The sequence below is a fragment of the Lutjanus erythropterus genome, chromosome 5 (assembly GCF_056507025.1).
Source record: "Lutjanus erythropterus isolate fLutEry1 chromosome 5, fLutEry1.hap2, whole genome shotgun sequence".
Taxonomy (NCBI): Eukaryota; Metazoa; Chordata; class Actinopteri; order Lutjaniformes; family Lutjanidae; genus Lutjanus; species Lutjanus erythropterus.
Window position 1 is genome coordinate 20,470,860 of NC_139321.1, and position 14,735 is coordinate 20,485,594.

A 14,735-nucleotide genomic window follows, 5' to 3' on the forward strand; every position below is an offset into this window, starting at 1 on the left:
CATACTCCTCCAGCCGACGCAGGGTTTCAAACCCTCAACCAGGACTATTTTAATTTAAGAGATTTGTCTTTGTCCATGTTCTCCTTTCTGTCTTTCTGTTGAGACTGGCTTATACAATATACTGCCAGTGTGGCAGCAGCTGGATAACTGTTTAGTTGGTTTAGTTTCAATTATACTTCCACCAGCTTTTACATCTTGTATCAGACATATTGTGTTGCCTTCCTCCTCTTCCTCCTCCTCCTACAGTCCCACCGTGTACAGCAGCCGACTACTCTCTGGTCTGCTGTCTGTGTCATTCTGTCTCTTGGTAATGGCTCCCTATCCGGCCATCCTGGAAATTAACCCCAGAGGAGGAAAGAGATATGAGTTTAGAGCTGAAGCAGTGGCGGCTGCAGACCGTCAGTGGTTTCTGATAGTCTCCAGCTCTCTGTTCAGCTCTGGAAAGGTTAAAACCATATTTTGAAGCCATATGTTGGATGGACAGAAATGCCCGAGCACTGCGCTTTTACTCTGAAAGTCTGAAGTCTTACTAGTATCATCATCAGGGCTCCCATCTGTCACACCCTATTGGACATCCTATTATTGGCCTCAGCTCAGTTTTTCCAGACTGGGTCCACAGCTACAGTGATGCTTTCATGTGGGTGTAGCAACATAAGAGACTGTAACGCTACAAGACAAACATTAAAGGAATAGTTTGATATTTTATGAAATATGCTGAGAAGATTGGTACCACTCTCATGTAATCTTCATTGTGTCGTTTTTACTCTTTGGCACTTTTAGATGTGCCGGCATGTGAATTTAGTTACCTTTGGACAGAACCAGGTTAGCCATTTCCCCTCTTCCCAGCCTTGATGCTAAGCTAAGCTAACCAGCTGCAATTGGTTCTGTAGATTCAAATTTACAGCACAGATATGTGAGTGGTATCATTCTTCTTTTCTATCTTGAGGTTAACATCATACCATCTTGTTTTCCAGGACAAACATGCTGGAAAATATGTGTTACTGTCAAGACATTTTGTGTACATTGTCCCCTCTACATGTAAAACCAGGTAATATATTTTAACTGGAAGACTACACTCAGTTAAGTTACAGATGGTGAAGCACCTACTGCAATGCTACCACAACTGTCAGACGCAACCAGCGGAGATTTGCAAAGTTTTGAATAAAGTTTTTTGTTTAGTATATTATAGTGGAAGTTTTCTTATCCAGATGTATGCAAAAAATTTTAATAAAGTGTTTTTGTATAGTACAGTCTTTTTTCTTTAAGATGCATGAGACAGTGTAATGGTAACCCGAGCATCCTGGGTTCACCTAACTGTATAAACTTTATTAGGAAACAATAAACAGGACGATTAGTCCAAACTTAAACATCGTTATTTATTTAAAACATTTTGTTATTATTTAGAACATCTCAAGTGAGGGAGAAACTCACAAAAGCTGAACTTTTATTCCTGCAAGTGGCCTTTATCACATTAAATTTTTCGTGTTAATAAAAAAAAACAAATTTCATGAAAATCTGTTAAGAATTAAGTGAGTTACAGTTGATTTTCTAGTGAAGTCTGTTTCTCTCATTTGTTTACTGGCGGTCCTCGAAAGCTTCAATATGGCGGTCACATAGCGGGAAGTGGCGAAGTTGACACAACAGGGATTTATTCATTTCATATTGTGCCTAACTTTAGTAGATAATAATACAGTCCTGCACTGGGCCAAGTAATGCACCAAAAATTTGTGTAATGGGTAAAAAATATATTTATATAAATTCAAGGGTAGGAGCAGGGGTAAAACTGAACTAATTCCCTGGAGGAATCAGAAACGAAAATGATTGTGCAGTATTTTAATTTACTGTGAAAGCCTATGACACAACCTTTGACCCAAAATCCTGCCAAATAATGAGACGTCACTATCTGTTCTGATAGTGACATAGGCCAGCTGGTGGCTAAAACTGATGACATAACGACAAAAATAGCCAGTGGAGGATAGCACTAGCCAATACATTGTCATAGGCCAAGTTGAATGTTTGGGGAAAAATTAGTGTGATCAGAGACTGTGAGAATAACATTGTCAGTGGCTAGGCTGCCTGAAAGATGTGCAAAAAAGTATTAGCTCTTGATAGCCACGAGCTAATGAAGTGACATCACTGCCAAGGATTAACAGTGACAGTGTCTGACAAGCGTCTGACAAGTGAGTACTGTGTATGTGTTCGATCACAGGTTGGGTGGAAGGACTTTTATTAATGATTCTGGGCAGGTCTGGATTTAACTTGGAGATAATTGTGGTTCTGGTTCTGAGACTTGTGGGCGTCGGTTTGCAAAGCTGGACCCGTGCAGGACACTGAAAAATAACATGTTGGATTTGGATTTAATCTGCAGACGCATTGGTTCAAAGTGGGAGGAAACTTTTCTATGGATGTCAATTTCTGAGCCACAGCAAAGGCCAAAATTTGACCTGCAACAGACTTGTTAAACCTTGTTTTTAGCCTAGCAGTTGTTCATAATTTGTGGCCCCTGTCAGCCAATTAAGAGAAGTGAGAAGTCAGCAGTTGGTTTTTAATGTTTCACAATTGCACACACATCTTGTTTTGCTTGGCCTACAAATACTTTACTACTTGGAGAAACCATTTGTTCATTCTGTCCACAGACAAGTGACCTGAGGTCTCATGCAGAGAGATAGAGTACTTTATGGCACTGTGTATCATATTCTGTCATTTCCATTACATGCATTATATCGATCTGTGAGATTAAATTAGTACATCAAACTTTGTGGCTAACTGCTGTCAGTTCCTCTGTGGCCTCCCTTCACAGCTATCTTCTCTCGTAAATCACTGTCAGAGCCATTAAGAGGCTCTTTACCTCATCTATTAGTGCACTGGTCACACGTTTAAGTAGCCAGGGGGGCAGCAGAGAGAGGGGGGTGGGGGTGGGTGGGGGGTACTAATATGTACAGTATGTGAGTGACCGCGAGGAAGAAACAGATAATTACATAAATGTCTGAGATGAAAAAAAAAAATGGAAGTGAAGCAGACAAGTAAACAGATAATTTTGGATTCATTTTGGATTTCCCGGACTAAAAAAAAGGACTTACATTAGTCCATTAGTCTGTACAGTAGCATTACTGTGCGTCATCGCCCAGAAGTAGACTAATAATGGTCCATTTGTAAACCTCAAACCACACACACATTTACCCCACTGCTGCCCCTCTCATAACACACACACACACCATTATTATCCCCGTCTTTACACCATTAGGAGACTCTCTGATGCTTTTATTTTTGTCAGGATGGAGAAGAAAAGCAGTTGGGAGAGTGTGTGAACATGATAATAAAGAGAAATACTCCAAAATGTTACGCAAATAAGTTTATTCTCAGCACTGGTTTATTTCATATTGAACACGTTTTTAAAATTCTGGCTCGTTCAAGCAAAGCTAACTGGGAATGAGAAGGGGATTTATTCAGCTGTAATATTGGCATAGCTGACAAAACGGGGGGTCGCAGTTTATCGGAGTTAAGACGCTATAAAAAGACTTGTAAAATGAAACTGCTTACAATAAAATAACATTTTTACTAATGGATGTTTCCCTCTGAGTTTAATGGCTGTAGCTTTAACAAAGCTTTATCTTAATGGTGAGGGGTTGAATCTTTTTTAGGGGAAACTAAGCTTGAATATTCTTAACCAGGAGGCTCCAGTGTGCCAGTTATTGTTACGAGCGGCAAGGCAACAGTTCTTTTCCTCCTTTATCCAATCTCGTAAACAGAATACTGACAACCGGAAAAGGCATAATGAATCTTACCATATTCACACAGCGGCCATTTTCCTCTGATGTCACATTTACACACGTCCAGCTGTGTTCCAGCTTGCAGGTCTTATAAATGTCAAGAATCTGACAAATCTATAGAATTTATTTGTTCCTGACTGGTCAGCAACTGAAAACACAATGGATAGTGAAAATCTGTCGGGCCGTATTTCGAGCTAAAACAACATAATTGATAACCCATTAGCTACCAGAATGTTAGCATTCAACCACTTCCAAGCCAACAGTATCATTTGATAGTGTTACACTATATGATAGGAAAGCCATGAATTAATTCTGAAATATCAACGCACGTCTTGGGCACGTTTATTTAAGCTAAGCAGCTGGATGCATGCGTGCATAAATCATCCACACACATATTATTTTCTCCAATTTAGAGTTCTGCACCCAAGAAAAAAAGCAAAAACACAAAATCCTCTGACTGAAAATTTTTTTTGGAGCCATGTCGTATTTCCCATCGACGATTTGTAAAACAAGTTACAGAGGAGGAGGCCCATCACATTAGTCCTCAACGCCTCCTAAACAAATAGCATGCTATGTAAAATTATGAGGTAATCTTTCACAGGAAGAAATTTTAGAGGACTTGAAAAACACTGTGGCACACTGAGGCCTGACTGAGGGGACAGTTTTTTATTCTTCAGACACTAATGTTTCGATGCATACTGTGACTTCAAGTCTGAGGACTTCAAGTCTGAGGACTTCAAACTGTGAAGAATAAGAAACTTTTTTGCCTCAGTACCTGTGCTCCAGTGTTTTACATATAAGTCCTCAAATTTTTTTTTCTTGTGAAAGAGAACCTCACCCCAGCACCAAACAGGCCGCATTCCTTGTGAGGTGGATGAAGCCCGTTTAACCTCCTTCATCTAAAATTTTGAGACACATAACCACTTTTTTCTCTTTTGCAGCCATCACATTCTAAAAGTCTTTAACCTACACTTTAAATACTCAAGACCAACATGATTTAAAGGGAAGAAGATACTTTTGAACAGCTTTTCTATTGCTAGTTTGCTTTTATGTTATTTCAAAGCTGTTTTCAATCTATGAAATAAAGTAAGGTTTTCATAATGTCCGAATAAAAATATTTAATCTCAAAATGTTAATAAATTGTCCTACTGCTATTGTTAATATTGTGTGTTAATTGGTTATAATGTCATTGTTCATATTTAAATGAAATCATATTCAATCAAATTATAGTAATTATAACCCCACATCTTGATGTTACATTTTTGCTTATCATACTTAACACTTTTGTTCTGTGTTTGTATGAACACTACACTGAACCAGAACACGTCTGAGGTCGGGTGAACAGACAGCAAGACAGTTAGCTAACGTCAAACTGCAAGCTTGATTATATCAAGTGTGTTTTACTTCCAGGCTTAGTGTTACATAAACATGCATTGTTATTTCAGAATTAATGCACTCCTTTCTTGTTGTATTGTGTGACATTTTCAAATGTTAGCCAGAGTGGTTGAATGCTAACTTTAGCTGTTGTCTCACAATAGCTAATGGGTTATCAAATGTGTTATTTTACCTTGAAATATGGCCCAGTGTCGCTCATCAGTCAGGTAGCTGAGAAATTCTGACAATTTGCAGATTCTCCACGTTAATACCATTGACATATATGGAGATGGACACCACAACAGCTACCCAGATGTGAAGCCAAAGCATCTTGATCGCCCCCTGGTGGCTGGCTGCAGTACACACCATAAACCCACCACCCTCCATTTTAATAGATAGGACACGGGGCAAACTAAAACATCAAACAATCCGTCAAACAAATCTCCACCAAAGATGGTTTCTGTCAATTTAAGGAGATGTTATCATGCTGAATTTTGTGTTCATTTTTCTGATCAGTTTGATTTTATTTTTTTGATGCTATAAAAAGCAACTGATCTCTGCTTGCCATTGAGTCAGCTGGCCGTGTGGGTGGGAACTAAAAAGCACGGCTGCAACCCTGATCATTACTGCACAGACTCCAAATGACATCACCAGCGCATGATGGCAGCGCTCATATACAAGATATTTTAGCTTCAGTTTTGAATAGTGGAAGAAAGTGGTGTTGCAGCGTGCATCTTTTGTTTTTGTCAATGCTTTTAAGGACTTGCAACCTGGAATACAGCAGTACAACATTTGAGCTCCCCCAACCCGAGTGTGATGTCAGAGGAAAATAGCCGCAGTGTGAATATGGTGAATAAGGGAGAGAGAAAGAGAAGGAAGAGGAATGTCCAGGTCTTCAGATTGTTGTTGTTGTCATCAGTCAGATAGGTTGGTCAGAGGTGGAGAGGGAAATGGCTCCAGAGTCATACGAACTCTTGATTCCTGGTTTGAGTGACAGCTGGCTGCCTGGGCTCTGAGCGAGGGATGCTTCTATCTGAGCCTCTGACACCTGATTGGACAAAAACAATGAAAATCCATGATGAAGCTCTTGCAGACTCAATATCATGGTCAGAGTTACTGTGTCAGTTTCTATAAGTGCATGCAGCTGTATTTAAACAAATGCACTACCTCTTCAAACTTCTTGGCTTTATACTGCTCTGCCCCTTTCAAGAAGTTCAGTAAGATAACATCACAGAGAACTGTACCCTGCCGACACAGACGAAAAAGTGTTATGAAAGCTGACAGCAACAAGAAAAATATATTTTTTAAAATAGTCTTTAGTCAGATCTGAAATTCCTACCAGTCCGACAGAGGTGAAGGCAGCTACCAAGTTGATCAGTGTTGGGACTGTGTCAAACTTTCCTGCCTGGAAGAGACAGACGGGAAGAGATGGAGTGAGTTTAATTGACACAAACAGCCCCAAAAAGAAGAGCCCTCTCACCATATTTACATTTAACTTAAATAATAATTATATTTAACTTTTTAAAACAGTCTTCTGCACAACGTGTTCTTTGAAAAGCACATTTTTAAAGAAATGATTGCAATATACTAAACGTTCACAGTCATGATTCAGATTTTAAACAAATATTTTAAAGTATTATTTGTGAAATAGTGTGGCACAGACGAGCTGTTTCAATCTGTTTCCAATGTTTGTGCTACACAACGCTAATCAGCTGCTGCCTTCAACTTCATAATTATGTCAAAATGTCAAACTATTCCTTTAAGGAAGCTAATTCTCTGTAGGACAGAGTTTTAAAAAGGTTTAAGATTTAAAAAACACAACACACACATTTCTTGGTCACCACAGTTTCACAGAACTCACCTTGCCGGTGACCATAACATCAAAGCGGATTGCATATGCTTTGTGAAGTGTCCGAAATTCAGTCCCATTCTCTGTCTTGAAATATTTGGCAAATCTGCATTCAGAGAGAGGAAAAAAAGTGACCGAAGACTGAGAAGGGATAAAAAAAAAGACCAGAGTTTTGAGTAGACATTGAAAGGAAAAATCTGCCCCACTACCTGAAGTTGTAGCCTTTGGAGACAGCATTCTTGGCAAACGGTGCATCAAGTCGCGTGAACGAGTACCTGGGTACACAATATTCAATGTTCAGGTCCAGGTTACACTTCCACTCAATGTTTATTCCTATTTCTCCACCCTAAAAGAGAAAGATGAAGAACAGACAGACCTTGAGGCTCTACACCAGGAAGGAGGTAAACTTGTCCTGTTTTTTAATTGCTAATCAGGGGATGGTCACAACAGAAAGTGGTATAGTGAAAACAATCTGTATAATTTTGCATTTGCTTCTAGAAGCTTGGTGATGTAGTGTAGTTGGCAAGCTAAGTGCTAACCTACTCCCTGGCCAGGCTAGCACCATCCGGTCAGTCTACTGTGCGCCATTATACACCATTTTGTTGACTAAAAATGCAGTGGTGGACAAAGTACTCAACCCCAGTACTTGAGTCAAAGTATAGATACTCCTTGTCAAATATTACCCAACTTTCAAGTGAAAGTTGCTCAGTCAAAATTTTACTTGAGTTAAAGTACTAGAGTACTTGCTTTTAAAAATACTTAAGTATTCAAAAGTACATGTTTTTAAAAATACTTAAGTATTCAAAAGTACAAATTACAAAGTACATTTTCTCATATCAATACATGCTGCACTGACCTGCTTGTAGAACCACTCTGCTACACAAAGTCTATAGAAACACCTATAAAAACTTCAGCATAGAAATGCAATCAAAAACAAAAAGGACAGTTATTGTCATTTTCTGATGTAAGTGTATTAAAATCACATCATAAAATTAGATTGAAGCCAACTGTAAGGAGTTCTCCAAGTCTGTTAAATAACTGAGATTTCTTTCTGGCTTCAGAGGCAGTATTTTCATGAATTATGCTGTATTTTTCACCCCGATAAAAACAATCCATCTTTAAAAGCTACCTTTTGCCAAGTTGCATTTTAGAATAGAAAAAAAACAGCAACAGCTGACTTCAAAGCTGTGGTTAGTCATAAGTCATAAATTTACATAAAAACAAACACTCAAGTAAAGAACAGATACTCAAAAAATGTACTCAAGTAAATGTACTTAATTACTGTCCACTACTGCTAAAATGTTACTGAAGAGGGAAAATAAAGCTCTTGAAGCTAACAACCTTACTAACTCAGTTAGCAAACACATTAGTTAGTGTGTTCACATCACACTAGCTAATGTTGCATTAACCAGCCTTAAAGATGAAGAGTGAATGAGGAGAAAAAGGAGGACGGAGGACAGATCACACCTTGTCTGCCAGGCCAGCCACGGTCTGCCCAGTGTGGTTCAGCACATCCCCCACACGAAAGATGGGGCAGGAGGGGCTTTCCTCCGGGTGATAGGTACATTTCTTGATCTGTTCGGCCGTCATTGTGGCGGGAAAGTTCCCTCTGAGAGAGAGAATGAGTTCACGTTTATGATTAGAAAATAACTTGAGTAGGTTATGTGTGACGATGACATATTTTCCTCAAGATACCATGTTTTCAGATGCTTAAATTAGAGAATATGTGTGTGTGTGTGTGCACGCCTGTGTGCGTGAGGGACATACCTGGTGACATCAAAGCGTGGAAAACGAATACTGTTTTTGATGAAGATGGTGAAGTTGTTCACATCCAGCATCGGTTTGCTGAGGATGGAAATGGAGGTTTTCAATGTGGGATAAGGTGGACAAGCATATCTGTGTGTGTGTGTGTGTGTGTGTGTGTGTGTGTGTGTGTGTGTGTGTGTGTGTGTGTGTGTGTGTGTCACTCTTACATTTTGACACTGTCATTCTCGGTTGGACACCATCCCTCAACCTCACATTTACCCTTGGTGGTATTAGAGGTGTTAAGGCAAACACCTGTTATTACACCTGGTGTGAAAAACAGAAAGAAAGAAGAAATATGTTATTGAATTAAAGACATCTTTGGTGTGTTTCATTTAGTTTCTGTAAATTTTGAATGAAACTGATGATGATGCAAAAGGCTTCTGCAGTATGTCACGCTACTCTGAATTTCTATTACTCTCCTCTTTTATCACAGTCAGTTTTGTGGTTTGTGGTGATTTAGAGACTCAGTTTGTTTATGGCCTGTCATGCTGTAACATTGCTCTGTGTACAATGATGCAGATATAAAAACAAGAGCTGAAACTTACTCCTTTCGCCCTCTCTCATCGGTCAGCTGACAGCGGATGTGGTCCCAAGGATATTTTATAATAAGTGCAACAGCTTTTGAAAATATACTTATGATTCCCTTTAGTTCCTCACTGAAATGTTCCCTGTGCATTTTGTAATTTTGTATCTGTTTTATCCTGTACCTGTAATGCACAAAGGCAAAAAACAAACAAACAAACAAATGCTTGACTGGAAGAATTTCCGTCAACTAGGGAGACTCTGATTAATTATTCGAATCATGGACTATCGGAGCGCAGCCCTGCATATAACCCCGCTTCAGATAATCTGAACTACTTTACTTCTGCTGACTCAGCAGGCCTTGAATCTGAATCTTCAAATATAAAAAGAGACATCTAATGCATACAAAAGCAAATGTGGTTATTTCTAAGCCAATCTTGCTTTAACCACAAAACTGAAAATTTTCATGGAGACACTATGGCAGAAACAAAAGTGCAGGCGAGCAATCAAGTCCAATCAAGTCCATCCCTTGAAGGATCTTAGTGACACAAAAAACTCCCACCAGGGACAATGGAGACTTTGTGGAACGAGGTGAGCGATGCATCAGCTGATGTTAAACTGATGATGCACTCAGCCCCTGCAGTCTCTTTGTGTTTGGAGGAGAATAACGATGAACATATCTGAAAACAGTTAGTTTGTTCATGTTCAGGTAACACTGTCACATCTACAGTAAAGATGCGAGAAGAAGAAGACGTTAGACTCACCATTTGAAAGGATGGAGCCAAAATGCTCATGGCAGTCCTCATCTTTGTTACAGCTAAACCTGTCAACAGACTGAAACGTGCACACACACACACACACACACACACACACACACACACACACAAACTTAAAATCTGACATCAGACACAAACTGTTTTTGTTGCACAGCCCTCCTTGAAATGGTCAAGATGACATTAAGTTTTATTACACTGTCAAATGCTTTTATAACGATACCATGAATAATTTTATGGCCTTCAACTAAAGTGGTGCCATATGGACTTATCATAAACACGCTGAGGACCGAATACAGTACCGAGGTAATTTAGGTTAGAGAGTGACCTGATGGACAGACAGTGATTAGCTGGTTTATTTGCTGCTAAAGCAGGCTAACTGTTATCTGCTGTTATCTGTAACTGGTGTTAGCTTATCATAAGAGTTACCAAAATTATTTTATTGCATTTATTGCTACTCTGAAGGTCTCTTCCTCTTCAGAGTCCATCAGGAAACCTCCAGAGTCAGTCTGCATGATCAGAATGCAGTGGTCTGTTATTTATGGCAGCGGCCCGTTATTCAGAAATATCAGACCATAGAGGCTTTCAGTGTTTCCTCACCTCTGCACATTTTCCTTGGAACTGATTTTCAGTGATGATGAGTTTGGTCATGATGCAGAACACACCAGCACCCTGAAACAAAGCACAGCATTTCAAAATCAGGTCAAAATTGAATTGTCATATCATCATATCATAAAAATGCTAAAAAGAAACACATTTCTGGATTATATAATGTCAACTCAGATACTGACTATCAGATGGTTCACATGCACCACAAACCACCACCAAACATTTCATTCCACCTCAAAAAGGTTTCATGTGTAGTGCCTCAGACAAAGTTGAATCATTTCACAATGTAAGAAGTTTTTTGGAAAGCAGCAATTGGACCAAAGCTCACAGGTGTTAACCGTGTGTTATCAGGACCACACACCTGTTGGGGGAAGACGTAGTCGGCCACATCCATCACATGGCCTTGATGGTAACCGAAGCCTTTTACTTTGGTCATCACAGAGGACTCGATGCCGGTGTCAGTCTCCTGATAAGCTTTCTCGTGGATGAAAACCCAGCTGCACGACAAAAGATTTAACAGCAGGTCAAGAGTTAAGGTACAGAAGTGGAAAAAAAATGAAGTGTATTGTTTCTGGACAAAATTAACCGGGAGACTAAAACTGCTCAAATGCATTTTAAACAATTCTTTCTTGAAAGATTATGATAATTGGAATGATCATTTCTCAACATTATGATAAAAGTTTGTCTGACGAGTTTGTTTACGTTCTAAACTAGAAAGATGGATGCAATCCAACCATCTCAAAAGTAGCACATGTAAGCATTTTGGCTCATATGATGCTGAAGGGAAAAGGAAAAGAGCCACACTGTGTCTAACTAAAGTAATTATGGATCAGTACAAATACTCCTTGTTGTAAAAGTAACAAGTAGACACACAAAGAAAAAATGTATCACATATAGAAATAAAAAACTTTGATGCATCAAGATTAATCAATAATTGTTTCATAATTGCATCTTAGATCTCTGAGACAGAATCAGATGAGTCTACATTTGTTTAAGAGCTATACTTACTCATTCCTCTTAAAGATCAAACTCACCAAATGTTCATAAGAGTGTAAATTATCTCTAGTTAGCTTTAGTAAAGGGGATGTTGGACATGTGAGTCGCTGTTTTCACTCTCACTTCACTTTTCTTTGGTCTAAAAGTGGTGAAACAGGTGCATACTAAAGGTATCTACAGCCATCTGGAAATTGTTTTCATAGGAACTGTTTGTCCTGAAAGTAGTTCCAGGGTTAACTGTTTTACACTGTGTTCGGTTGATTATCCAGAACAACAGGGACAATGTCTCTGTAAATTAAAGCAGCTTTCAAAATATAATTTTTCAAAGCTTGGCACGGCTGCAAAAATCTATGGGGAGGAAATCACAAGACAATTATTATTATTTTGTAAATTGTGTGTTTAACAAAAGATTTTTTGTAACAAGAGAAATCTCAGCGAATCAAGCCTGTGATGGACATTTAAAAATATAATACTGAATATTGTGATTGTGATTATTACAATAGTATTGATACTGTACTGAATGTTACAATATCTACCGTGGTATTACACGGTTAATTATTTTTTATTTATTTTATGAAAAGACTTCTACTGACTGCTGCATTGTTTTTGTTGTTTTGGAAATTATACATGCATAAATCAAACATCCATTGCCAAAGACAATTCATGGCAACCTTTTGCACATGCTTTGGTCGTGCTACTCTTATGTTTGTTTTTTTTATTATTAAATAGGAAAAGCATATATGTTTATTTGAACAAAAATGCTGTACACATCAGATTTTAAAAAAAGCTTCAATAGAAAAGTCAGTTGTAGCTTCTATGGTGCACTGCAGGCTGCAGATTTAAAACACCACAGAACCAGCAGTATTTTAGAAAAAGGTTGTTATTTATATGCATTTATTTATTTAGTATTATTATTGTTAATAATGGTTTATTTCTGTAATAAAATATTGTCCTCTGAGGAGAAAAATCCTCACCTTTATTCAGCTCAGTCTATATAATGATGAAACGTGCGCGATATTCATGTTTTTGTATTAATGCAGCAGGATGATTTACATCAGTAAGGATGTTTTAGACCACAGCAGACAGAAAACTGCACACCGACACACACCTAAGAGATGAAGAGGAGGGACAGAGTCTGGACTCTTCATCATGACTTACAATAATGCTGCGCAGTGACAAACGTTTTGTGGCGGAGACGAGCGTCTGTCAGTTTGGACTTTACAGAGACAGATATTTTAATTTGTAGTGTTTAAACCACTGAACTGTACAGTAACATCAGGATCATGATCAAGTGTTTAAATAAATAAAGTGTCTTGGAGTAAAAAAAAATAAACAAAACAGAAGTATACAATAACATTATGACTCAGGATCATAAAAAGCTGTTATATCAAGTCGACACATCTGTCCATATTAACACCCTCTCCCTGTCTCTCTGCTGTGGTTCATCCTTGTCTTTACTTTTACCGGGTTTCAGGTGCAGCTGCAGGTCGATCAGCACTCACTCATCTCCCTTTTCATATACTTATATATTTTTTTGCGTTATTAATACATTAACTTTGACAGCCCTACTTTATACCATTGTTATTTCTCTAGTTAATTAGAAATCTCAATCACCCACAAGACATGCAACATAAAATTCAAACACAAATCACTTACCCGACAAAATATGCAATGATGAGCAGCTGTACGATCCGGTTGATGATGCCCACAGACCAGCTCTTGACCACCACAGACTTGGTGGTCTCATAGGTGAAGAAATCAGTGATGCAGCCCCACAAAAAGGAGCTCATGGCTGCTTGTTAGTTCAAGTCGGAGAGCGACGACGGGTTGGGTCCTCCTGAGTCTGAAAGTGCAGCTCCTGTCCAGCCTCAACAGGTTTCCCCTCAGAGGAGTGTGATGGTAAACCTGTTTTGAGTGTGAAGAAGCTCAGTCTTGACTCTAGTGAGAGAAATGTGGTGTTAATCTTCTCCACACTGGTCTGTCACTCGCATCTGCTTCATTAGATCTTTGATGGTCAAACCTCACTGCCACTCTCCTCCACCTCACTGTCTTTGTTTCACTGGTCTGAAACACAAACTCGACCTCCCCTTCCTTTACTCAAATGAGCGAGAGGAAAATGTGAAAGTGTCCCTCTGTCCCGCCCTCTTTCTCCTGCCTTCTTCACCACAAATCCCCATCTCCCATGCCTCTCTCCTCTAACCATCTCTGGCATGTTCCAGCTGAGGACTTCTGAAAACACACAATTATTCAGAGACAATAATCAATATCCCACATACCCATTTTCATTCGCGCCGCACATGTGGAGACATCCTCTCAGTGGGTTCTTGGAGGCTTTGGTTAGGTTATGGTTAGTTTATTGGTTTATTTCACAGTGAAACTCTTTAACAGGCCTTACTATAAATGGATCAGAGTTAGTAAAAGAGTTAGTTTTCATCTGGTGGATGGAGCTCACACATGTCCTAAAGAAACTGTTATTCAAACAAGATACACATATTAGTTTCTGCTATGTGAGATTAAGCCGTTTTATGGTTCATGATGTTTTCCTAACTGCTTCATTATCAGTTATAATCATTTTGAAAATCTGCCTTTGCTTTTAATGTATTCCTCACAAGCTGAAATGGTATTTTTCATCGCGCAATTTTATCTTGAAGGTAATTTTTAAAGCAAAGTCTTGATTCTTTCATCTGCTCCATCAATCCAAAAATGGCTGTTCTTTTATTTACTTTTACAATCAGCTATGATCATATATCTGAAAACATGCATAAAGAGTTCATATTAGAGCCTGACTGATAAATCAGCCAATAATTGACGTGAAATACAAAATACAGAATTTTATTGTAAAATGTAGAAATGCATTGGGTACTGGGTACACTGACAGGTTTTTATTCAAGTGGTTGTTATCAAAACATTTGTATATTTGTATTTATGTAAAAATGTTGATATGTTGGAATTGATCGTCAGTATCGATCTTGAAAATTCTGTATTGTTCAGACTTTTTCAGATCAAGTTTCACAAACTTTGCACCAGAACCCAGAA

General features: G+C 38.6%; 1 protein-coding gene across 1 annotated transcript; it reads right to left on the bottom strand.

Annotated features, from left to right (window-relative positions):
* Positions 1-5,671: 5,671 nt before the first annotated feature.
* Positions 5,672-13,785, bottom strand: p2rx3a (purinergic receptor P2X, ligand-gated ion channel, 3a). Its single transcript, XM_084718396.1, has 12 exons — positions 13,356-13,785; positions 11,065-11,200; positions 10,695-10,766; positions 10,086-10,155; positions 8,967-9,063; positions 8,761-8,838; positions 8,461-8,602; positions 7,203-7,339; positions 7,006-7,099; positions 6,484-6,549; positions 6,312-6,389; positions 5,672-6,192 (listed from the first exon to the last, which is right to left on the bottom strand). The coding sequence occupies exons 1-12, from the start codon at positions 13,487-13,489 to the stop codon at positions 6,064-6,066; spliced, it is 1,233 nt and encodes a 410-aa protein (XP_084574522.1). The 5' UTR covers positions 13,490-13,785; the 3' UTR covers positions 5,672-6,063.
* Between the last annotated feature and the right edge of the window lie 950 nt (positions 13,786-14,735).